This window comes from Lingula anatina, chromosome 2 (assembly GCF_051362555.1).
Source record: "Lingula anatina isolate TDL-2025a chromosome 2, LinAna3.0, whole genome shotgun sequence".
In the NCBI taxonomy this organism is placed as follows: domain Eukaryota; kingdom Metazoa; phylum Brachiopoda; class Lingulata; order Lingulida; family Lingulidae; genus Lingula; species Lingula anatina.
Genome location: NC_141768.1, coordinates 6,126,823 through 6,151,485, shown reverse-complemented (window position 1 = coordinate 6,151,485; position 24,663 = coordinate 6,126,823). Strand labels below are relative to the sequence as shown.

The following is a 24,663-nucleotide window of genomic DNA, read 5'->3' as shown; positions in this document are numbered from 1 at the left end:
TTAAGAAGAGTGGTAGCTCACTTCGATCGGAAGTTAAGACTTTTCTTGTCGGTTTGTTATCAAAAGAAACCAAGCAGTCTTGCCCCGTATGTTTTGCCGTTCAAATTTCCCTGCATTTTAGGCAAGCAAATGGCGCGCCTTTCAAGCACGCTGGTGGAGAATATCTTGGGGGAAATTCAGTAGGTTAAATACTTGATGATGTAATCGTATTTTTCTAAGTTGTTGAGGAAATGATACAGGGAAGTTAAAGAATGTTTAATGATAAGGGTCGATGCCATGTGTAACCGTAGGGTTAAGGTTTGTTTTGGATATTTGGGTCAAGACTCCAAATTGACTAATTACCTGTATCATGGTGAATTGAATAAAATTACAGATGCATACTGTATTTTAAAAAAATGAATGCAAGGTGTTTATGTCTTTTGTGAACTGTTGATAAATTTCACCTATGTGGCCCAAGCTTGATGCATTTTCTTATGACCTTGTTATATCATCATCATCATCAGCCCAATCCACCCTTTTCGAAGATTGTCAGCACACTCCATGGACCAAGCCCCTACATTTCTTTCTATCAACTGCTGTCCCTTGACCTCTATTACACTTTTGTTGTCCATTTTTGTATGTTGGTTTTCCATCCAAACCTCAGCCTTCCACATTTTCACCTTATCGGGACACCTTGAAATCTTGATGGCCCAGAAAAATAAGCTTCTTTTCTTTGATCATGTTCAGTAATTCATGCTTAAGTTCCTCAAGAACACTGTTGTTTGTTCTTCTTTCCTACCATGAGATGTTGTATCACCACTCTCAAAATATCACAATGAGGTGGATGTAAAACAAAGAGAGAGCTCACATCAGCTAAACTCATTGGTAAGTCTAGGATCAAGATCTGAAGTGGATAATCAATTAACTCTTTCTTATCCTACTGGAAAATTCTCTAAAATGTGCAATTTTGATTTGTGAAAAGGTTGGTCCAGAGACAAAAAGATTGTTGCAGGGTAGAGGTAATTCTTAATCCAGTTAATATATTTTAAGTCGTGTCAGTGTCAAACAACAGGATGCACCATTGTTTCAATGAATAAATCATAGTTTGTTTATTACCTAATAAATGTGACTATAAAAGCTTCCAAATTTTTATTTTCCTTTGAATTAAATGGTTACAAGGGTTTGATCCTTTCTGTGATAAATGAATGAGTTGATGACTGTACCATGAAATCTTACTTTTTGACATGTAGCCTGTCGCATGAAATAGCTACTCCTTAATTTAATGATATTATACTCCATTTTCAGGGGGAGAAGCCCCAATTGAATAGGAATTCCCACTTGAGTAGGATTACACCTTGGACCTAGCCAGACACATTACCAGTCACGCTGGAGCAATCAGATCTTGGGGAGGGTAACCTGGGATCTTCCCAGCTCAGTAGCCAAGACTTTGTAGCTCTTGAGAACATTCAAGCAGAACTAGCGAAGCTTCAGGGAGCCCCTAACGCAGCCGTGGAAGGAAACACAGGGGTGCCCAGCTCTGCTGCTGTGGTAGTGGAACCAGCACATGGATCAAATACACTACTCATAAATCCAGCATCACTGCAAGAAGTAACTAGGACAAGTCAGGCTGCACCAGTGGTGACCAAGGTTGTTTTAACCAAAAATCCTTCCACAAATCAACAAGTACCTGTAACACTATCTGGAGTTGTTCCAGCAGCTTCAACTGTCATGACGACAATGGCTTCTGTTGTCAGTGGAGTTCAACAAGTGCCTGGAACACCAACAAAGACCATTACTCTTTCTCAGGGTGGTATCATACAAGGCTTGTCACCTGGCAAAGTTATAATCGCCCAATCTGGAACCCCACCCAAGCAAACCACTACTATACCTCTGGGAAAGATTGCCATATCTCCCTCAAAGACCCCTACTAAAATAACAATGATTCCTGTTTCATTAGGCAAATCTCCACAAAGATTTCAACCAGGATCTACAATGGTTGCTTTAGTAGGAGGAAGAAATGTTGTTACTACTGGTGTAGCTGGCCAGAGCTCTGGGACAGTGCTTACTTCTGCAACTGCTGGAGCCAAACCTGCAACAATAACCATGTCACCATCCAAGGTGATAATTCAGAGACCAGGAGTGGTAAGGCTGCCTCTTCAAGTAAGATTTAAACCAAAGCAGTCATTGCATGCTGATTAAATTGGTTATGTTTTACTGGTTTACCTGTTATATTTGAAAATGCATGCACAGTTTAGAAATGTTAATAAGCAAATTGTTGTAAATTGATGTGCTTTTGTATTTTTGATAAATAGTAATTCTTTGTCTATTGCACTAAATATCAACAGCAAGACTGTTACATATTGATTATATGTTGTTGTTGTACTTGCAGCAAATGGTCAAACCTACTTCACTTACTCAAACCATGGCTGCTGCACCTGGTCAAGTGAAGCAAGTTACAATACCCATTTCATCTGCAAACACTGGGAATGTACATCAAATCCAGGTGCCAGGAAGTAAATTCCATTATGTACGCCTTGTCACTGCACCTACCTCCAATGTGAATTCAACTCAAGGTAATGCTAATTTTTTATGTAAGTTGGCTATATTGCAGTAGGTGTACAAGAGCTATATTGTAAAATAGATGATGATGCACCCATAGTAATTTGGCTCATCCTTTTTGTAAATATCATGTATGGTTACATTTATAGACTTGGTGTGGTAAAAATTTTTACAATATTTCCAGTTGCACATATATGCATAGTTGCAAAATTAAAATATATTTACCATAGTGAAATAGAAGGTAGTATAAAGGTGATTTAAAATTTGAAAATGTAACAATTTAAAAATGATTATACTTGTTTTATACAGCCAGCAAGGCCAGCTCAGCCCCAGTTGCTATTCAAGCCCGACCAATTGCTCCTGCTGCTCAACCTGCAGGTGTGCCAACCCAGTTGAAGATTACACTCCCAGTCCAACAGGTATAGCATTTCAACAGTGAATTTACTTATCTTCATTGAATTGCTGCTTTGCATACAGGGTTGTGTAAAAAAATCTTTTATTGAAAAATAATTTCATTTACCAGGCAGTAACATCATTGAAAATCACTTAAGAAATCTTTCTCCTTTTCAAAAAACTTTTTATCCTGTATAGACTCAGATCAACAGTAACAAAAAGTAGAATATTATAACAAGCATATTTTATCACTTCTGAAGTAATGCAGGGGTTTTGGCAATTGTTTTTTTCTATAGGGGTCTAGTCAGATTACAACCCAGCAGCAAAGATTGCTTTTGCCTGCCACAACACAGCAACAAGTGACAGTGCAGGCATCACAGCCTGTAACATCTTTAACCCAAGGGAAGACCAGTGCACAGAGCAATATGTCTGGGCTGCCCCCTGGCACTACAATCATTTCAAGTGGAACTGGTGGACAGGGGATGCAACAGTTTGCTTTAGTGCCAGCTCAATATGTAGCACAGGTAGAAAAAAATTAATAGGGCGGGTAGATTATAAGATTGTTTCTCTAAAGATTTTGGGAAAATAGTGCCGTAAACACAATGTATTTGATCGACTCACTCAATCTCCAAATTTAAATTATTGTTTTTCTTTTTATCAAGAGCTTATAAAATATGTGGGTATTACCTCCAATATTTCTGTGACTGTCAGTCACCATCATCAGGGAGTAAATGACTGAGTAAACGCTTATAAGCTCTTGATAAAAAGAAAAACAATAATTTGAATTGATACATACAGAGATAATGAAACTGTTCTCTCAATCTCCAAATGTTTTTAGTTTTTTGTTAAGACCTTAATTCGTTTTTGCACTTTTATGTTGTTTTCAAGCATAAATAATACCAGTTGACTTAATTTCTGTCAGTAATGTTGCTTTTTCTTAACATCACAGTTTCAACAGCAGCTTTCACAACAACAACAACAACAGCAGCAGCAGCAGCAGCAACAACAGCAAGTGCCACCAGTTACTTCCCAGAAAGATACAGGTTTTGTTCCTATACAGAGCCAAGACCCTGTGCTCAGCGCTGCTGTAGCGGCCAGGCATGCAGTTATCAATGGGTATTACTTTATTTTTAAATTGAATTTTTATAATGTATTTAATTGATTAAATATGAAATTTAACATCAGCAATTGTTTTGAAAAGAATACGTACCTGACACAACAAATATGTCCTGACAAGTTGAAAAGAGAGATGTTAATTTTGTATGAATTAGGTTGTACGTTATATATTGAGAATGAACTAAAGAAAATGTACGCAGACTTCAATGGTCTTGTAGATTTTTGATGACTTTGTGTGATTTGTGAAATTTAACTTTATTAGCAGGTCATCACCTATTGAGCCTACAGGAGCTAGACCTAGAAAACCTTGTAATTGTACAAAGTCACAGTGTCTCAAATTGTAAGTATTTCTAGCTGATGTTAGCTTGCCAAATGGACTTAAAATGATTGTTAACATGTCCACTTTTTTACATAAAAATTAATTTTTGTCATTGCTTACTAACATTATTTTAAATATACTTTATTTGAAACATTTTAACTTTATTAAGAAAAGAAAAAGAAAATTTTGTAAAATTCGGGATCTAACACTCGGGATTGTAATGTTGATATAAGAATACCAATGTACAGAAATAAAAGAGAAAAGTATAAGGTACAGTATTTTGAAGGAATGAATATGGTGAAGGGGATTTCAGACATACAGAGAAGAGTATAAGAAAATTGAAATAAAGATCTTTTTCATGGACTAATTTGTCAGTAGTTTGCCACCTGTCTCAGATTGTGTTCCACACCCGCTTGTTTTTCAAAATATATGTAAAAGAAAATGATTGGATCTTCAATAATATTAGGAAATGATCTTCATGGGTTTTTGGTTCACACTTTTTCCACTAACTAATGACAGTTTCAGCCCCACTTTCTGAGTTCTTGGGTCACAGTTGCACATGAATATGGCACTGTTTTTAGAAAGTGACTGTAACATAGTTAGAAATTGTCAAGATTGCTCTGAATTTAATACAGACTGATTTTTATGAAGAAAATTGCAAACTTTTTCATGATTTCAGATATTGTGACTGTTTTGCCAATGGTGAATTCTGTCACAATTGCAACTGTACAAACTGTGCAAATAACTTGGAGCACGAAGAAGAAAGACAGAAAGCGATCAAATCTTGTTTAGAAAGAAATCCTCTTGCATTTCACCCCAAAATAGGTGAGTAGTTCTGATGTCTTAAACTGGAAATGATGTAATGGTTACTTCAGATGTACAAGAAAAAATGGTAGGGATCACAGTTTTGTGTTTAATTTTAATATGTGAATGTATTTTTAGGCAAAGGGGGTGAAGGTGATAGGAGGCATCAAAAGGGGTGCAATTGCAAGAGATCTGGCTGTCTAAAGAATTACTGTGAATGCTATGAGGTGAGTGCTGGTACACTCATTTGGTACTATACCTTAATCAGTGTTTTTTTTTTTAAATCTTTGGTTACTACATTTAGGTTTTTAAATTAAATACTTGTTTTGTAATCAGAAAAAAATAATAACTTTGCATACAAGTGCTGTAGATGAGTTATTTGGCATTATGTATTTCACTCTTTTTAGGGCTCTGGCCAACAAATTTTTAAAAATTTCTTCTACAGTTTTTAAAGATAATTTTCTCATACATCCTCGACCCCTTTCGTTTTTCAGGCCAAAATTATGTGCTCTGCTATTTGCAAATGTGTTGGCTGTAAGAATTTTGAGGAGAGTCCCGAAAGAAAAACTCTTATGCATCTTGCTGATGCAGCTGAAGTCCGAGTGCAGCAACAGACAGCAGCCAAAAGTAAACTGTCTTCCCAGTTTCAAGACCTACCCAGCAGACAGCAGGCTCTGACTGCAGGAGAAAAGTAAGCCCCTCTAGATACTGCTATTTGCAAATCTGAAGCCTTCTGGGAAGTCATTTGCAACTGGAAATTGAAACAAGTCTTTGTAATTTTACTAGATTTTAAAATGTGTAAAATAAAAAGGTGCAATTCTGCAAATGCTGGTTGTATTGTAAGTGTGAAAAGCTGCTACTGTGTGTGACATATTTCAGAAATTTCGTCCTGAGTAGCATCATTCTGTAGGGACTGAAACATGTCAAGGGATTGATATTCACTTTGTAATTTTATTTTCTTCAGATTACCATACTCCTTTGTGACACAAGAGGTGGTTGAAGCAACATGTGCTTGTTTGTTGGCCCAGGCAGAGGAGGCAGACAGGCAAAGACTGTCTGAAGCTAAACAACAGCAATTAGTTCTGGAAGAATTTGGCAGATGCCTTTTGCAAATTATTGATTCTTCTAATAAAACGAAAGGTAAGTGTGCTTTTCATATGAATTGTCTGATGTGCTCTTCATGTAAATTGTCTGCCTATCATAAAAGGTAGGTATACTATATAGTTAAATGAATGCATGTACCAGATTTTGTAATAATAGATTAAATATGATATCAACAAAAAGTATATTAAACCATGTAAATATACATTTGTTTATCATGCTAGAGTTATCTTGGAAACCTTACAAATGATTTATTATTTTAGCACCTAGCCCAAGTCCAAGGTAGTAAGATCAAACAACACGGATGGTATATCATCAGGCACTCCAAGAAAGATGAAAATGTGGAAAACTACCTACTTTTTTTCTAAGAGGAAGGGACATTAATGATCTCTCTTCCAAAGCACTACAAGAAAAGTCCCTATGTAAGCCACATTCAGACTTGCTGTTCGTGCTTGTGGCAACCCTTACTTTTTGTGTCAGATTGGAGGGTCCAGATGAAATGCAGTGTCTTCTTGAAACCAATATTGGTTCAAAGTAGATGCATTGAAAGTATGTAGGACCTTAAGAAACATTAGTTTCAAGATTTCAAGTTTTTTTTTCTTCCTCAAAAAAAGATGACATGTAATGGACTTTTTCAGCAATCATGTTACAACAACGATAAATCATTCTGTTATACAAACATGTAGAAACTGAAATGGAGAGACCTGTCCAGGTTGTTGTTTTGTAACTAAATAACTGATGTAAAAATGCAGAACAACATTGTTATTATTCCCTAATAAAATTAAGAAGGAACTTCTTATATGAAAGATGGAAAATGAAATAACACACTTTTGTAACATATACATATATCCCATATGTCTGACTAAAATATGTATATATGCTGGGATTTTAGCCAAAATGCCTGTAGCATATAATCTCGTTCACTTTGGTAGGATCATGACAAAAAAATTAGCTCATGGTAACTGGCATTTATTTTAACAATTTTCTGAATTTTTACCCTGTACAAAGTATCATGTTGTAATCTGTAATTGTGAGATCTTTTTATTGTAAATATAGAAAAAATATTTTGTTTTAAGAGCATAATTGGATTAATTGAATAGATGGTCTTATTGTTGCACAGTATTTATTCAACTGCAACTGTGGTATGGGTATGTAAATTTATTTGATATTTAGTTTAAGCAACTGCCATCCATTTATTTGATGCCTTGCAAAGGAATGTTTGATGTATGGAAAATGAATTTGTAAATTTGTGGTATTTGTGTAAAATAAGAGAACAATTATTAGGATGGTTGATTTTTTTAAACCTGGCCACTTTGCCATGCAGTTTTCATTTGTGAAACACTACTACATTATCGTATACAGTGATAAATAGCTGTTTTTAATATGTAAAAAATATATCATTTAGTGGGCAAGTTATTATTTTGCTTGTTTGTGTCACTAAATGAAAAATGTATTATAAGGAAAGAGTGGTGTAAATAAATGCATAGTGAAGCTGAGGTTGGGCTGTTTTTTGTGGTTTGTGGTAAACTGTTCCAAAGATATCCAGTACAATCACTTGCAATTAATGAAAAGAAAGATGCTACTTCAGGGGCAAACGAAGGACAAATTCATTTGAAGTTGGCATGCGTGGGGCATATTGAAACACTTCAGATTTAGTTCTGACATCTAGACAATTTTCACTGCAGCAGTAGTTATCATTATCATTTTGCTTTGGTCGTTACGTCTACGACCTTGCTATCCCTGCTTCGGGTGCAAAACCCAGTATCTTCTTGCAGCTCTTTTCGAAAAGAGGATAGAAACTTAAATATGGCAAAAAATTAAAGCGTGACCGTACGTAAGTAAATGGTTTGCATCACGTCAGTGGGGGTTGCAGTGAGCATATGAAACGTATATAAATTTTAAGTTTCACTTGTTAATGACTTAGTGGCGAACACCCAAATTAACTAGAGCTTGGTCACACGATAATATATAGCTGTCTGAAAAATGGACCTGGGACTTGGAATTTTAGGAAGACACGATTTAGCGGTATGTTAAGATTTATTTCGCTTAGAGTTGTGTAGTTAACATTGAATGACTGTGTCCGTGCCAGAAAGTTGGGGTTAAATCAGATGTAGTTTTGTTTAAGCATGATACCAAGTCTCTGTTGGACTAAACGGCACAGTTCTTGACTAACGACGAGTGAATTGCCAGTTAATTGTGCATTTCATTTTGACCTGAAGCACCGAGTTCTCGCGGGCTGTCGCACCAATAAGCATAAGTTTATGCATTTAACTTGAAGGCAATTGAAATTCATGGTTTGAGATAACCATTTATTTTTATATTCATAAAGAACGTTAATTGTTATTATCATTGGTTTAAACGAAATCTTCCATTTTGGCTGGAATGTTACTCATGCACACACAGATACTCGTGCACCGATGCATGCACTCATTCATATACTCTCATGCACACACATCCACACACGCACACACACATTAATCTTTCAACCAAATGAATTACTGATCAGAATATTATTAATTGAGTTGTTTTCATCCTTCCTGGTTAAGGAAAAAGTGGATAAGGAATGTATAAATTATATAAATCTAGGCTAGCTACTGCAGTGTGTGTATATACTCAGTTATAGTAAAAAAAAAAAAAAAAAAAGAAGAAAAGAAGGCCCTGGATCAAATTCTTCATATTGTGAACTTTCCTATTTGATTTTAAGTTTTCATTTCAAGTACTCAGTATTTGCTTTTTCCCCTCCCCAGTTTATTAATTTGTCTCATTAATTTTGACAAAGGGATATTCCAGTGAGACTGGACCTACTAGTAATTTATGTGTATCAGGTGAAAGAAATAAAGTAATTTGTGTGCTGGTATGATTATACTAGTATTTTATTTTTAACAATGCATGAACAAAGAATTAAAAAATTGTATCTGCTTTTATAGAATATAGGTTAAAATTGGATGACATCATTGTACTTTTTGTCTTATTCTTGCTTATATACTTTAGTATGTTTGATAGTTAGCAAATCAGGTAATATTTTTAAATGTTACCATTTTACCTGAAAATTATATTGATTAAAATGGAATTTTCAATTGATTTGTTGGGATTTGAAATTCTTTATTAGAACAACATTTTGACAATTCTTTAACTGAGTAAAACTTGAAAAATTGAAAGAACATGGGTATCTTCATAGAATTTTTCATAATGAGTAGAAACTGCTTTTTTGTGAATGAAAGAAAAGGGCTGCTGTAATGTTTTTTTTTCAACCTGTGCTATTTTGAAATTGCCCTTGCTTACATTTGATATAAAAATTTAAATAGGGTTCATTTTACTATTTTACAAAAAATGTATACATAAAAACATGACAGTGGCTGTTGCTGCAGAAAAGTTGTATGTGTGTGTATCATACAAAATAGCTTTAAATCAACATGAAAGACTTCCCCTTAGGAATTGAACTGTAAACTTGATAGAATTTTATTGGGTTAGTCAAGACACCAAAGACAAGATTTGAATATTTTTGCAATGGAGCAATGCCATTGGAAATCCCCAAATCGTCTGCTGCAGTAATTGTATTGATTTTATTGCCTCGTACTGGCAGACAATTACTTGTTTGAGCAAAATATTCTGACAGAATCAGTAAACTTTGGCATTTTCCTGATAGTGGGTCTGAACACTGTTGGTTTTTAGAAGATAGAGTTCTAAGGTGGCCACAAATGGTATGATGTTATGAAGGTCTAGTGGAAGGTGGTAATTGATAAAATATGCACTTCATTTCATGTTGATCATTGCTTTTTTTTTTTTTTTTTTTTTTTTTTTTGAGGTATAGCACAGATTCCTCTGTGGATTAAGTTCATTTTATATTAAGGCAAGGTGAACAGAAAATGCAGGTAAGCAGTTTGCAAAGTGATGTGTATTATTTTCTCAAAAATAGAAAAAATGAATAAAAAGATCTAAGAAAGATGGGCATAGTTGGTCAGAAAACAGATGGATCCAAGTTCTTCAATGCAAATAATATGTATGTAATACTAATACTTAAAGAGAATCAGTGTTGTGACATATTGAATTATCCTATAAGATATATTAAATACAAAGAATATTTTGTTTTTAATGTGATATGGGCTGAAGTTTGTATTTATATAAATTCATTTTTATTAGTGTGACCAAATTCCAAGTTTTGTGCAAGATTGTTAGGGCATTTTATCTTATTAATATTTAACTTTAACAAGTATTCAAATATGTTCAGGTATGCATAGAAAACAGATTTTATAATCTAATAACGTGCAACATTCTAAAATAAACACAATTTTTTTGGCAGATACTGGTATTGGTTGATATACTAGTTTCTGATGCAGGCATTGGCAAGAAATATTCTAGTCTTGTCCTAAGTGTCTTGATTCAGCCCCATAATGATATTTGTCAGGTTTTGTGTCATTTTTACCATGGTCATATCATATGGCTGTATATATTAAGTGCTATCAATACTTCATCTCACAAGTGTAACCATGAACTCATATGGTTGATATGATGGACTAAATGTTCCAACTGGAGTTAAGGGTGATAGGAAGAATAGTTTGTTTTCATTTGTTGTCCAAAATTAACAGGATTTTGTTCACATTTGATCCAAACGTCAGGCACTTGTCGAACTGGAAGTCCTATACCACATCTTTGTAAGTGTTTATCGAACATGATTGTAGTTTGTGTAATTAATTGATTTTTCTCTGGGGGTGGGGTTCGAGAAGTGATGAAATTTGAGAGATAATTTAGCAGTTGTGGGCTCAATAGCCCATTTCTTTTCTCATTGGTGATATAACATATATGCGTGTGTCTTTAATTGAAAGATATATTTTTAACACTGTGTCACACAGAATCGCTTTGATTCTTCACTAGAAAAGTAGATTGTATTTTCAAAATATTTCCCTTGAACTGTGTACTTGCCACCAGATACAACCCTGTTAAAATGTTTGCAGAAGGTAATAGGTTGAAATTCCACTGGAGGCAATTGGTCGATTTTTCTGCCCATCATTAGTTAATTGTCCATTTGTTATAATAATCAGATAGTCTATGATGCAGATAGTCCACAGAACATTTAGTGCTTTTAGGCAAGTTTTATCTAGGAGGGCTGATTGCATTGCAATTGTAAGTTGATTAGGGAGCATAGGAATATTACACTGTATGAATTCAGCATTTAAGGTTTTTTCTTTAGGAGGAGCTCTTATGGTATTGCAGCCAGGATGATACTGAGATGCTTTCTGACTTCTCTACTATTCCTATATGTATTGACAATTCAGGATTAACCCAATGGCATTGGATCAGCATAGCTGTACTTGTTCTGCGTTGAAAGATAAACTAATCTTCGCATATCAGCGTGCAGTCTGCTGCAACCACAGAGGCTTATCCCCAACAGTTTTGGTGTTCAGAAATTTTTGTTTATTTCTCTTATTCTCGTATTTAATATGCCTGTTGATGAAGCCAAGTTCAAAGAAATGGAGGCTTTATGACTCAAAGTTCATGATACTGTTTTTAATAAAACATTTGGATCTTGATGAAGGTGGTTGTGTAAGCTGTATGGATGCTTTAGAATAATAGTCCAGAAAAGAATCCAAAAATTGACTATTTCTTTAAATAAATTATGCCTTTTCAGTTAAAAGCAATATGAATAAGTACAACACCATGGAAGAATAGTTATGAGATAGAGATGACTTAGAAAAGTAATATCAGAGGTTTAGTACTTATTATGTTTGCACATCTAAAATCCTTGTCAAAGGTGGGTTTCCATATATATATATATATATATATATATATATATATATATATATATATATATATATTTTTTTTTTTTTTTTTTGTAGATTGAAAAATGATGTAAAATTTTACTCTGGATTTTAAGGTACTAGAAATGTTGTAAAGAATTGTTTAGACTTAGATATTGATGATCAATCCTTAAGATGATTATCTACATATCTTCAGGGTAGCCAACCTTATTATTCTCCATTTGTGTATAGATCTATTATGCCTTGTAATTATTAACAGTTGGATAACTCAAAAACAAAGGGGACTGACTTTCAGAAATGCTAATAATATACTTAGATGTGTAGAGTTGGAGAAGTTATATCTGCCTGTAGACTTGTATTGTAGAATTGATTGTCTGCTGTATTCTGCAGGTGGAGATGTTCACAGAGATAATCCCGTGGGACGGCCCCAGTTGGTAATTGGTTCAGTAATGCTACGTGGAGGTGAACCGTTTCACAGGTATGTGGACATGCTTAATTTGATTATAAGCCTGCTGACCATCGTTTGGTCATATTTGGTCTATCTGAGCTTATGAGTGACCTTCTGAGCAATGTTGTCTGTGTGGTTGTTTGTAGATATTAGTTTAAAAGGGATAACAACTATTCATATGAGATTCAAAATTCCACAATAAATACATTCAATTGTAAAGAACACATGGGATATAATAATTCCATTTTACCTGCAGAAGGGCGCTTATCGTAATTATTCTGAAATCTGTGCTTGCCAGCGGACCATGTGGACCTGCATAGATGGCTACCCTCCATAATAATCTCTTTAGAGATTATTACAAAAAAAAAAAAACTTAAAAAGAAAACATTTGACTAACTTTGAATGTCAGAACAGATTCTTTACCCATTGCAATATATGGAAAAGTTGTTCTTTATCCTTTTTATGGCACTTTTCCTGCCAAAATGAAGAAATGTCATCCCTTGAAGAATAGAATCTACCAGAAAAACTTCCTTTATTTGGAGATGTGCTACTTACTGGGGTTGCTGTGAAGCATGTCTCATTTTAGCCAAACAGCTTATTTTCCACCAATTTCATAAGTAAATCAAATAAAAATTATCAAAGGATAAACAAACTAGATTTTCTTTGTCATTTACTGAAAGTTCCTGTCCTCTCATTATCCTGAGTTAAAGTACCTGCTCAAATCCTGCCATGTACTGTAGTTGAAGAATAGAAGAAAAATTGTTTAATTAGACCACCAATCTTATTTTAAACTATTGGAAATGATCAATTTTTAGTTCAAACAGTAAGAACAAAGAAAAGCTTTTTTTCTTTTCTTTAAAAAATTTTTTTTTGTATGTGTGTGTGTGTGCGCGCGTGTTTGTTCACAATTTATGTGAAATTTAATAGGAAAGTTCATGAAATACTTTATGGTAGACTTGAGCAACTTCCTTGAAGAAAATCTCATTAGGCATATTGGAAGAAAGTTATACTGGTAACAAGCCCAAGGTCAAGTTATTCCGTGTCACTGGCAGTCATTGGTGTGTAATACCTAGACAGCAGACAGTGGTGAAACAGATTGTTTTAAGAACATTTGCAGTTATGTGAAGCAAATGTTCGAATAAAGGTTTCCACATTTGGTTTCTTTATCTATCTTCATAAGACAAGTGCCAAGCGTGTTTTCATATGCTGGTTTGTTGTTTTTGATCTGGGAACATGAAGAAAACCCATTACAGCCTAATGGACGGACTTGTATGTCCTTGTTTTACACATTAGATATTGAGTGAAAAAGGTATTGTTTTCATCTCTGAATGCTGTCATAGATAGTTTTGTAGCTCTGTATAAATCCATGAAATTTGCCTGTTGTGAACTTTGACTTTGTCACAAATGTAAGCTGTTTATTTAATGCGGGTGAAGTAAGACTGCTTTTATTAATTCAGCTGATAGTGTCAACATGGTGCATGAAGAGGCTGTCTGTCAGCGTAGGTTATGTATCATTAGATGTGTAAAAAAGATATTTTCTCATTTGCAGCATAAATAATCATATTTAATACATTAAAACATTTTTAAGGCAAAAAATATTATCTTCTGCATGAAAGGAAAGTTTATGGAAAGCAAAAATTGTTTTTTTTTTCATTATATACAAGTTGTAATAATATCAAACATTTTTCTTTGCATGTTTAAGTTCTATTTTTTTTCTGAATTAGTAGCAGTTAAATAGAAATATTATTTGGCAAATGTCAAGTTCTTGAATATTATGGGATTTGTGAAAGGTGGACTTCCTTGTTATTAGCAATTTTTGCCAGTCTGATCCTGATATATCATTTTGCATTGAACATCCAGTATTAAAGGGAAAACCATTTGGTGTCAGCAGTCAATCATATGACTTCAAAACCATTCTGTTTGTCAATATTTTTCATTAAGAGAAAGATGCACGGTGAACTTCCTAAATGAAAATGGATTTTTTTCACTTGGGAATGTAAATGTGGGGAATGATTTTTACTCTTTCACATTTTAGGTTAGATAAAATGCTCTATTTGCTACATTTAATTTATTAAGCATTTTATGAAAATTGCAGAATCCATTAACTGATGAAATGCTTGATAAAAAAGGCAGCATTAAGTAGACAGTTTAGATACACAATAAATGTCACAGAATGTGCAGCATCTTTCACCTTTAAAAAGAATGTGTGCATTTAATGAGGTATTTTTTAATTGCTTGCTGAAAATGATCCATGATAGGTAGTGCAGATAGATTATTTAATTGAATGAACAAGGATTGGAAGGATGTTGTCTTCAGAGAAAAATTTAGTTTTTCGGATAATTCTTTTCAAATCCCCTTAAGAAAACAATTAAATTAACTGATGTTTTCTGTTATTGGATCATTACAGAATGAAAGCAAGGGAGATGGGATGCTGCCAGTTGTTCTCTAGGTTATTCACAGTCTGACCTGACACCTGGTGAACAGAAGACTGTGAACTGGACAGAATGAGGATCACTATGCCTCGAATCCTCCTCCTCCTGTTCCTCCTCTCCATGGCAACCATGATGTTTGTTGCAAGGTGTGGTATAAACATGGACAAGGTCCTTCTGCATCAGAACGCTGGGGTGGAACCTTCATTCCATGATAAAGAGCATTATGAAGCTCTCTTGTCTCAGCAGAGACTTGAGTATGAGAGGAGGATAAACAGTTTGGAGAACCAGTTGGCTGACTTAACCAGGACTCTACAACAAGTTCAGAGTAAAAGTAGGGAAAATGACAGACAAGAAGTTGAGGATGAAATGGAGGCCATTCCTATTAAATCCAGTGCAATTGATTATCATAAATTTAATGCCATGCAATTGGAAACATCAGAACTTTTACATGGTGTGCCATATAAGACTGAATATGAAATGGAATCATTCAACATGTTCACACTTAATCGGATCTATCTCATCAACCCTGGGTTAGGACGTAGAGTGGTGGAAAAACCCATTGGATACAAGAAAAAGGACCTGTTTGAGGTGCTAGGACATGCTGTTGACTCCATGAATGCCAGAAGGAGAGCCAAGAAAGACTTGTATTCTACAGACCACTTTCTCCAAGGGATCTACCGGGTCGATCCTTCTGTAGGAGCACACTATGAACTTTATTTCAGGGATTTAGACAATATGACATCAGACACTTCATACAGTAAAGTGTCCATCATGAGACCTTTTGGTCCTCTTATGACTGCTGTCACGGAAAAAATTGACACTGCCAAAGAAATGATAAATCTTATCTTGCCACTGTCAGGGAGAATAGAAACTTTCAGGACATTTTTGGATCGTTTCATTAAACTCTGTATCTTAATTGATCAGAGGGTGTATCTGACTGTTGTATATTTCGGTTTCGAAGGTTTAAATGATGTCAAATCTTTACTTAACTATGTCACAAGAAAATATAATTTCAGTAACATTAAACTCATCAATTTGAATGAGAAGTTTTCAAGAGGAAAAGGACTTGAAGTTGGTGCCAAAAGTTTGACTAGCAGTGATGCACTGATGTTTTTCTGTGATGTTGATGTTGTATTTTCTGCAGATTTCCTGGAACGTTGTAGAATGAATACTGAAAAAGGAAGAAGAGTGTATTATCCAATTGTTTTCAGTTTATACAACCCAAAAGTTGTCTACTCTCTGCATGATGCTCCCATTCCTAAACAAAAAGACCAGCTTATAATTTCCAGAGATGCTGGATTTTGGAGAGACTTTGGTTATGGTATGACATGTCAGTACCATTCCGACTTCCTGAAACTGGGAGGAATTGATGAGGACATAAAGGGGTGGGGAGGAGAAGACGTGTTACTGTTTCGAAAATATGTGAAAAGTAATTATATGGTTGTGCGTGCCACAGATCCAGGGATATTTCATCTGTGGCATGAAAAACATTGCGACCCTAATCTTACATCAGAACAGTACAGGAGTTGTATACGCTCAAAGGCACTTAATGAGGCATCCCATGCTCAGTTGGGAATGTTAGCCTTTAAGGATGAAGTTGATCTTCACAGAAGCTATAAGAAAAAAGAGCAGGCAAAGCTTAATGGTCAATTATGAGGATTGGTTTACTCCCCTGGTGCTATTTTGTCGTCCATGTAACTTGTATTTTGTAAAAGGTACCAAGCTAATTTATTTAAAGTACTTGTACTTCAGGTTGAAATTATATATAATACAGCAATATGATGAGATTAGACTTGTTGCAGTTGGTTGCTTTGGAAACAAGAGTAAATAACAACATTAATTATAAAAAAGCAACTTTTATTTAAGGATTAATTTTCAGATTATTTGTAACATACATTCCTTTGATTTCAATCAAGTTATAAATGGAAACATTGTGAGTATTGCCTTGCCTTTTCATTACGTCCCTGCATTGTTACTCCCTCCACCCCTGCATGGAAACTTCTCCGCATCATTACTACTCGTGTTGAAATAATAATATTATATGCATTGATACCCCCCCCCCCCCAAACATCAAAACTTGTATGCATCATTAATTACCAAAATCTCCACTCACCTACATTGTTACTGTGCAGGGGAGAAATGATTCTGGGAGTAACAATGAGGGGGCATAAAAGGATGAATGAGTAACCTGTTCTTAGCCCAATAACTTCAAATATGTTACAAAAGCCATTCCTAGTTATTCAGAGTTATTTTTTATTGAAGACATTTCTAAAAATCAAATCGGAATCAAATCTTAAGATTTAAGCAGTTGCTTTTTTGAAACTTGGAAGACATAAAAGTAATCCAGATTATTTTTTTCCTTTGGTGGATTGCATCTCCAGTAACGTACTTTGCCCTATACCACTTTTGAAAAGAAAAATCCTGGGACTTTGATGTGCAATAATCTATTCTTAGCCATTAGATATATGCCAATTTAAAATTTGGACGACTGAAACAATTTTGATGGGATTATTTAATTTTTTTCATGAACATATTCCTTGCCAACAGAGTAAATGGTACTTATTGAAATTAATTTTACAGTGTTTTATTTCCTTGTGATATTCTTGTAAAATGTGGGGTTATCTAAAGAATTCCTTATAGATTACCTGCTGTATTGCCTTTTTGTCATTCTGTTGTTTACATGATTGACTGCCAACCAAACTACTTGATATTTCACATTTTGGGATTCTGTAGAATGCAAATTTCTCTTCTAGCTTGAATTTTATTTCTTGTTCATCATATTGTTTTATTTTAATTCAGACGGTCTAAAAATTTGATGGCAGTGAAATATTTTCATAACATGCAGTGTTATTGCTGATACATTGTTTTGCAATACTTTCAACAAAAAATACATTGAGATATTACAAAATGTGCAAGTTCACTTTAAAACTGCCTAAAAATGGTAATAAAATCTTTGTTGTAGTCCAGTTTTTTGTTATTTTGCAATTATGTATCTTATGGTATTAGAGACACATTTTGACTGTTTTCTTCACCAAAAATCCACTTCATCAAATACTGTACAAAAATTAAAAAAAAAAAAAAAACTTCCTGGAAGCGTACTGATTGCTAAAAAAATTAAGTATATGTCAATGGTAAGTAACGAGTAATAAATTATTGCTGGCCACTGATGTACAAATTTCATAGAAATTGCAATTCAAACTGAAAGCCATTACTGTACACACAGAGACTCCTTGTAGACAAATGTTATGCTTCATTTCAAGTCTACAACTGGGCACATAGTTGTTAATATTTCAAGGATTGAATTGGGAGCAATAACTGATAACAAGAAACAGGAAAACCGTAAGAAATCAATGTACAATCTGAAGTAAAAATCTCATTAGTTCATCCCATTCAAAAATATGTGAATCCATGACTCTGCTCTGCTCCTTAACAGGTGCACTCAAAATTTTGTGATACTTGATAGCCTGTCATTTAAATTGGAGGACTAGTTACTTCTGGAATGTTTTTCAGTATGGCTGTCTGTATAGCATCATGAACTCCAGGAATATCACTGATTCCTTCCAACAGCTCAGAAGCACCATCCCTGTAAAAAAATTGATCATACAGAAGACATTTTCTATTAAAAAAAGAAATAAAATGCCAAATATAATTTTCAGCCCATTCATAAGTGAAAAACTTAAAAGCATTGGTAACCCATAGTATACTGTACGAAAAACAAGGAGTTGGTGCTGGGCATTTAAGGGAATAAGACAGAAAACACATCATATATACAGAGTGTCCATGTTCTCAAAACTAACATTTGCATGCTTTCTGAAAACCAAATTATTGACTTTGCATCTAATTCAAAGAAAATTTTGGTAACATTTTTAAGTCATATGTTGTGATAATACAGGCTAGATACAAGAACACTTGAGGACTGTTAAGAATGAGTTATCACTATCTGTCTAATGCAGGACTCTCGCTGAATGCAATCAGATTAACAGACTAACATGGCTCCAGGCCTTGAGTAGAATACGGAGAAGCTGGTGTACTAACATTGGAAACGAGGCGTGTTAGTCTGATTGCATTCAGCATGAGTCTCCATGAAGTTAGTGAGCATTAGCTAGGTTGACATAACACATTCTGAACAGTCCCTTACTTCATCAATGCTTCAATGGTTGGCCTGGCCATGTGTGACAGAAGATTAAACAAACACCTCATGCCTTGGAATTTGATTGCATCTGTCTCTGACTTCAGAGAAATAGCGATCACATTTGGTAAGTGTTGCACCTAGAAGAGAATTGAAGTATTTGGTGGGTTTATGAACTCGCGTCTTACAAAATTACCTTCACTCTAGAATGAGGACACCATCCTACATCAATGATCAGATTTTTGATATTTGTGATGATTACAATTTTTTTTTAAAACGTACTTAAAAGATATGTTACAAAATTATTTTGATGAACAAAATATCCTAGTAAAAATTCAATACTTAGTGTGGGACACTTGACCTTTATCCACTTTAAAGAAAATACTCTTGAAACAATTGATCAAACTGATCATTCGTACCAGCCTTGATGCATTTTGTGGGAACTTGGAAAAATTGGCAACAGCCCTGGATATATGCAGAAGGAGATCCGTATGTTCATCATAAGTTGATAAAAGATTGCACATTATTTCCATATGTTCCTGCAAGGCACTCTGAAAGGAGCAAACATAATAATTTAATTAATGTTAAAGAAAACTTACATAAATGTTTTTTTTTTACTATTTGAGGTTAAACATTCTTTTTCGTTTATATTGTACCTTGTTTCTGTGTAATTAAACTTTTAAGTTTAAAAACTCTAGAGTTGAGGTGTAAAAGGTGAGAGACTTATCAGAGAAAGTTAAATAAGAATTTCAACATAAAATGACTTTACCTGGCTTTGTTCAGAGGATGCCAAATTTGCAACTGTACAAGCAGCATTGAACACTATCTGCATGTTCCTGGTGTTTGTTTTTAACACTTTCAGTAGGCATCTACCACAAGTGAAATCTTCCTGAAATTCAATGCAGAGTCTATGAAAATTTACTACAATTTCAGTCAAGTTATATAATATTATTATAAAAAAGACGTATCATATTCAAGTGGTTAATTAATAAGTTTATAGTATTATCATTTTATCAATTGAGTGATGGACAAATACCAGTAGAAGCCCTACTCTTGCAATGTATTGCCATATACAGAATGAGAACGAGCTGGGAAAAACATAAGTTACAAAATTTAAAAGATACCAACATGTCAGTTTTCATTCAAAGCCAGTCCACACATGTCAACTGTGCTGCATTTTCAAGGAAACGGTTTAAACTATATCATAAATATTTCATGTTAGCTTTTTACTCTTGATGAGAATAATTCTCTAAATTTCAAATACAAATTTGGTGATTGATGATGCAATGACAAATGGTAAGCTAAAGATCAATCCACTGCATTCCAGTTTTTCAAATTATGAATCATCCATATATAGTACATACCTGCCCCTTGTGATACAGTAAACTGACAAAAACTGACATGCATCCAGTCATAAGCTCAGGGCAAGTTTTTTGAAGTAGTCCCCCTAACCTAATTTGATCCTCTTACCTGTACAAGCCTGTTCTTGTGCCACTCTGTCCCTGTAGACAAATGAGCTAATACATTAAGGGACACCTCCTGCATCTGAAATAGCACAAACAGTAAAACAATTTGTATTTTACAAAATATTAATTAAGGTTTCAAAAAAGGTAGGAAAATAGTATAGGGTGAATCTCAGAACTGGGGTGAAATACTTATGGAGGGTTTGCAAATTTTCATTGTGTTAGTTGTGACTTTTTAGGACACAATCATGGCAGTCCATATTTTCAACCTTGGATCCATCAAACAAGTATACATGTACTGTAGATGTATGCTGGGTCCAAGTTTAACTTAAAGCATACATTTATATGTATTCTAAACTATTCATGAGACTTACTTGTTCATCTCTAGCATTTGTAAAGGCAATTATCCTAGGAAGAGCTTTATTATTGTTCTCTATCACTGCTGCATGTGTTCTGGGGTCTTGCACTATCAAACTGAGGGTGCTCACTGCAAGCAGGGCAATAGTTTCATTCATATTACACAGGGCAAGGATAGGCTGCAGGGCTCCATCTTGTAAAGCTGAAAAGGGTATTGAATACCATTTAACAATAAATATGGGCTGACTTCTTGTAAAACCTCTTGAAAGATGCATAACTTCAAAACTTTAGTTCATCTTATAATACCAAAAAAGATACCTATAATAACACTTAAGGTTGACAACAATGTGTATGTACATTTACATATATTCTGTATACTAACTGATTCTCTATTTCATTTCTTATTCATTTGTTAAGCTCAGTTTCAAACCATAATACTGTTAACCCTGAAGGTATTCCAATTTGAATTTCATTTACAAGTACCTTGACTTTTGAAATCTACTGACTTGCAGAATATCATCAGAGTACTTATACCAGCAATAACAGTCTGTTCTTCTTCCTCTTTGGCACAGGAAAGGATTCTTAAGTAAAGTAAAATAAAACCAATGGAGAGTTACTTGTACTGGTATATGCAAAGTCCTGAAATGTTCACAACATTTGTCATCTAGGTTTACAATTCTGCTAATAAAATTTGATTATGGTTCTGAAACAAACCAAACAAACAAATAAATAAAATGAAATGAAACAAACAAACAAATTAAATAAATAAATAAATAAAATAATCTCTTTAGTTCATCAATTGTTTTTACAAATCTAAGCAACATTTTTGGGACATCTATGCAAAGTAAACAGTGAATGAGTACCAAGGATTACAATTTAACAAAACTAATCAGTTGGTTTATATGCCCAGTTTTACAAGACTGATCAGTGTAAGATGTTGTGTGGTATATGACACTCTTTAGTTGACTCTTACCTGCATGTAGCTTTGATTCCCCCAGCTTTGACCAGATAACCCAGCAGTGGTTCATGGGAGGCCAGTGTGTGCAGTCCACACATCACATGTTTCTACATAATATAATATAATATAATATAATATAATATAATATAATATAATATAATATAATATAATATAATATAATATAATATAATATAATATAATATAATATAATATAATATAATATAATATAATATAATATAATATAATATAATATAATAATAATGTAACATAACGTAATGTAATGTAACACAATACAATATAACTTTGAATGGAATCAAACTCACAGTCCAAATTAAACTGAAAACTTGAAAGTGAGTTATACTATACAAAAATGTAACTTAGGTAATGTATATATGTAGGGTAACATTGAATTACAAAACCATGCTCAAAATTTCTCTGCCATTAAAAGGAATTGAAGTTGAGGAATTGAACAGCATGACCTGCAATTTGATAAGGTATACAATGTAAAACATGCCTACCCGTATTTGCTCGTTCTCCTGTTTTGATAGGAAGACCAATGTCTGGAGGCCTCCCAACTCAATTACCTGCAAATGTGAAAGTGGAAGCAAGGTTATATAAATAATGTTACCTTTATCTTTAAAACATATCCTTGCCTGCAAGTGCATAAATAGTTTTGAAAACAAAACTGGGATAACAATTTCATTAAATCTTCAAAAGATTGCAAACAGCAAGAATTACATCATTCTTTGCCACCTTGATGTTACTCACTTTTTTCATTCCTGCTGAATCCATAACCAACTCTGTCAATCCCTGCACAGCTTCTAGCTGGAATGACTGAAAAAAAAAAACACATTTAGTTTAAATAACTGTTTTTCTTAGTATTTCATTAATTCTTTAAATTTTAATAGTATTTGGATATTTTCAATGTGTTGCAACACTTTCTAATTTTAATGAATCATAATGTAGCTGTCAGAAAATGAAAATTGGACAAGGCTCATTGTGCTTTTACAGAATTACATTTACTTTACAATGAAAAGACCATTTGTTATCAGCATTTAAAGGCTGATGGAGGTGGTAAAGAGGGCAAATCAGATTCTTTCTGTCTTGTCACTGAATCCATTACACTGAATAGAGCCACTGTGATTAGAAATGGTGCTTTCAGAATTGCCAATATTTCTACACAGTGAAATATTATTTGCAGCAACTATATATTACACCAGCAAATCAGCTAAAGCACCTATACTGATGTTGACTGAAGGAGACTATTAATATTATCTTTAACAGTACGTTTATTTAAAAATGCAACCAAAAGGCTGTAGTTGTCCAGATAAATGAGTTTGAATATCTACACAAAATACAGGATTAAGATTTAGAAAAAATTGAGTCCAAAATAAACACAGACCTCTAAAACTTACATAAAGAAAAGGTTATAAGATAAAAGTGTTTTGGAAACATTCAGAACCTATTGCGTAACAATCTTCCGTTACCTGATGTGATGACCTTGATTTGGTAATACACTCTGTCACAGGTTTACATACTTCACAGACACGTTCTGGGTCAGGGAGGCCAAGCTGGGGGAGGGGAACCTGGACAATGATTGGATGTAAGTCTTTAGATTTTAAATATTTTTATCCACAATGAGTTAAGAGATGTACACTTTGAATATTTACAGCTAACCTTCTCAATGAGTGAACAATGAATGTGATTAATACAATTTATTTTAAACAGATCTTGCACTTATGAATAAGCTGCAAATAAACAAAATCTTAAGTCACTAACGATTTGATTTTTACCTTTTGGCTACAGCACTTGCTACACAAGACACGCCCGCACTGTCTACAGTGGTGCTTTCTACGGAGCTGATTGAACTTGTTGGAGCATATTTTGCATGTGCTCACCTCATTGTCTTCTACCCAACTGCAAAACATTTGGTTTTGTTTTACCCGTTCTCAATAGCAATTAGGAGTAGTCTAGTTCATACTATACTAGTATATCTGTCAAACTGCTGATACCTTATTGATGATTGTATAATGGAAAAACATGGTTTCCAGCATTGTTATGCTACAGTAAGATTTCATCTTTTGTTTCAAAGGTGAATCTATAGGTATAAATTATTTTTGTTGTTCAAGAACTCTAATTTTACAAGGATATTCTACTAAACTTGCATGAATGAGTTTGTCATACCGAGCTTTTGAAAATACAAAATTATTGGCTGCAAAGACGTCGACAAGTCCCTCAACTTGAGCAGGTATCACATCTTCGCCTTCTATTTTGATCCTTTCAATACATGCCATTATAGCAGTTTGGTTATTCTCATGACTCTAAACAGGCAGGCAAAACAACACGCCCACCATGTTGAAAGGTTGTGCATTGGGGAACCCCCGCGAAACCGAGGCTAATTCCCAAAACGAGACTCGGATTTCCCGTACTGCACTTAAATAGTCCCTAATTTTAAAATCTATTCTAGCCGATGATTAGAAGGGTATGCCTGTTTCGAGACATATGTTTATGAGATACATGTTAAGCTTTGTCCCATAAGACAATTTACACATGTTTTTTTTTAAGGTAATATTTGAGAAGTAAAAGACCCATTGGACTTTACTACAAATAAAATATTATGCCTCAAGCCAGGTAAGTCATTTTGTTTAGTTTGAACAAAATATGAAAAAATGAACTAGGAGACACGGTTCAGTGTTTTGAATGCACAAAGAAAGTAAAGGTGACAATGATATTTTGGATAAAGGGATGAGAGGAAACTAGATCAATTTCAGTTTCAAAGGGTATTTCATTCTAAAAATCCCCTTTGCCTTTTAACACTAAGAGTTGTACAATGGAATTTTAGCCAGATA

General features: G+C 34.1%; 3 protein-coding genes across 10 annotated transcripts; 2 read left to right on the top strand and 1 right to left on the bottom strand.

Annotated features, from left to right (window-relative positions):
* Nucleotides 1-276: 276 nt before the first annotated feature.
* Nucleotides 277-7,767, top strand: LOC106167590 (protein lin-54 homolog). The gene is made up of 12 exons (XM_087007237.1): nt 277-297; nt 1,345-2,139; nt 2,369-2,552; nt 2,848-2,957; nt 3,228-3,455; nt 3,881-4,047; nt 4,310-4,387; nt 5,046-5,191; nt 5,309-5,397; nt 5,665-5,861; nt 6,135-6,310; nt 6,535-7,767. The coding sequence occupies exons 1-12, from the start codon at nt 277-279 to the stop codon at nt 6,555-6,557; spliced, it is 2,214 nt and encodes a 737-aa protein (XP_086863363.1). The 3' UTR covers nt 6,558-7,767.
* Nucleotides 7,768-7,933: 166 nt separating this feature from the next.
* Nucleotides 7,934-17,868, top strand: LOC106167613 (chondroitin sulfate N-acetylgalactosaminyltransferase 2). 8 transcript variants are annotated; one of them, XM_087003018.1, is made up of 5 exons: nt 7,934-8,105; nt 10,077-10,143; nt 12,418-12,505; nt 13,933-13,974; nt 14,883-17,868. In XM_087003018.1, exon 5 carries the CDS (start codon nt 14,980-14,982, stop codon nt 16,561-16,563), a length of 1,584 nt encoding a protein of 527 aa, XP_086859144.1. In that variant the 5' UTR covers nt 7,934-8,105; nt 10,077-10,143; nt 12,418-12,505; nt 13,933-13,974; nt 14,883-14,979; the 3' UTR covers nt 16,564-17,868. The 8 variants fall into 8 exon arrangements, with proteins under 8 accessions (XP_086859144.1, XP_086859143.1, XP_013401889.2 ...); XM_087003017.1 differs by having other exon boundaries at nt 13,933-13,978; XM_087003020.1 differs by lacking the exons at nt 7,934-8,105; nt 13,933-13,974 and adding exons at nt 8,112-8,296; nt 11,898-12,020.
* Nucleotides 16,748-24,209, bottom strand: LOC106167615 (uncharacterized). The gene is made up of 13 exons (XM_013546445.2): nt 23,999-24,209; nt 23,608-23,731; nt 23,302-23,400; nt 22,583-22,648; nt 22,333-22,398; nt 21,830-21,921; nt 21,340-21,437; nt 20,874-21,058; nt 20,507-20,581; nt 19,806-19,925; nt 19,456-19,587; nt 19,046-19,176; nt 16,748-18,490 (listed from the first exon to the last, which is right to left on the bottom strand). Exons 1-13 carry the CDS (start codon nt 24,106-24,108, stop codon nt 18,379-18,381), a joined length of 1,410 nt encoding a protein of 469 aa, XP_013401899.1. The 5' UTR covers nt 24,109-24,209; the 3' UTR covers nt 16,748-18,378.
* Between the last annotated feature and the right edge of the window lie 454 nt (nt 24,210-24,663).

Excerpts from the sequence above, each read along its gene's own strand:
- LOC106167590 (XM_087007237.1), top strand. The coding sequence starts at position 277 with ATGTGTAACCGTAGGGTTAAG. Across the intron at positions 3,456-3,880 it reads CAGCTCAATATGTAGCACAG|TTTCAACAGCAGCTTTCACA; the intron begins GTAGAAAAAAAT and ends TTAACATCACAG. Across the intron at positions 4,048-4,309 it reads AGGCATGCAGTTATCAATGG|CAGGTCATCACCTATTGAGC; the intron begins GTATTACTTTAT and ends TAACTTTATTAG.
- LOC106167615 (XM_013546445.2), bottom strand. The coding sequence starts at position 24,108 with ATGGCATGTATTGAAAGGATCAAAATAGAAGGCGAAGATGTGATACCT. Across the intron at positions 21,438-21,829 it reads GGAATCAAAGCTACATGCAG|AATCCTTTCCTGTGCCAAAG; the intron begins GTAAGAGTCAAC and ends ACTTTACTTAAG. Across the intron at positions 18,491-19,045 it reads ACCATTGAAGCATTGATGAA|GGATGGTGCTTCTGAGCTGT; the intron begins GTAAGGGACTGT and ends ATTTTTTTACAG.
- LOC106167613 (XM_013546435.2), top strand. The coding sequence starts at position 14,980 with ATGAGGATCACTATGCCTCGAATCCTCCTCCTCCTGTTCCTCCTCTCC.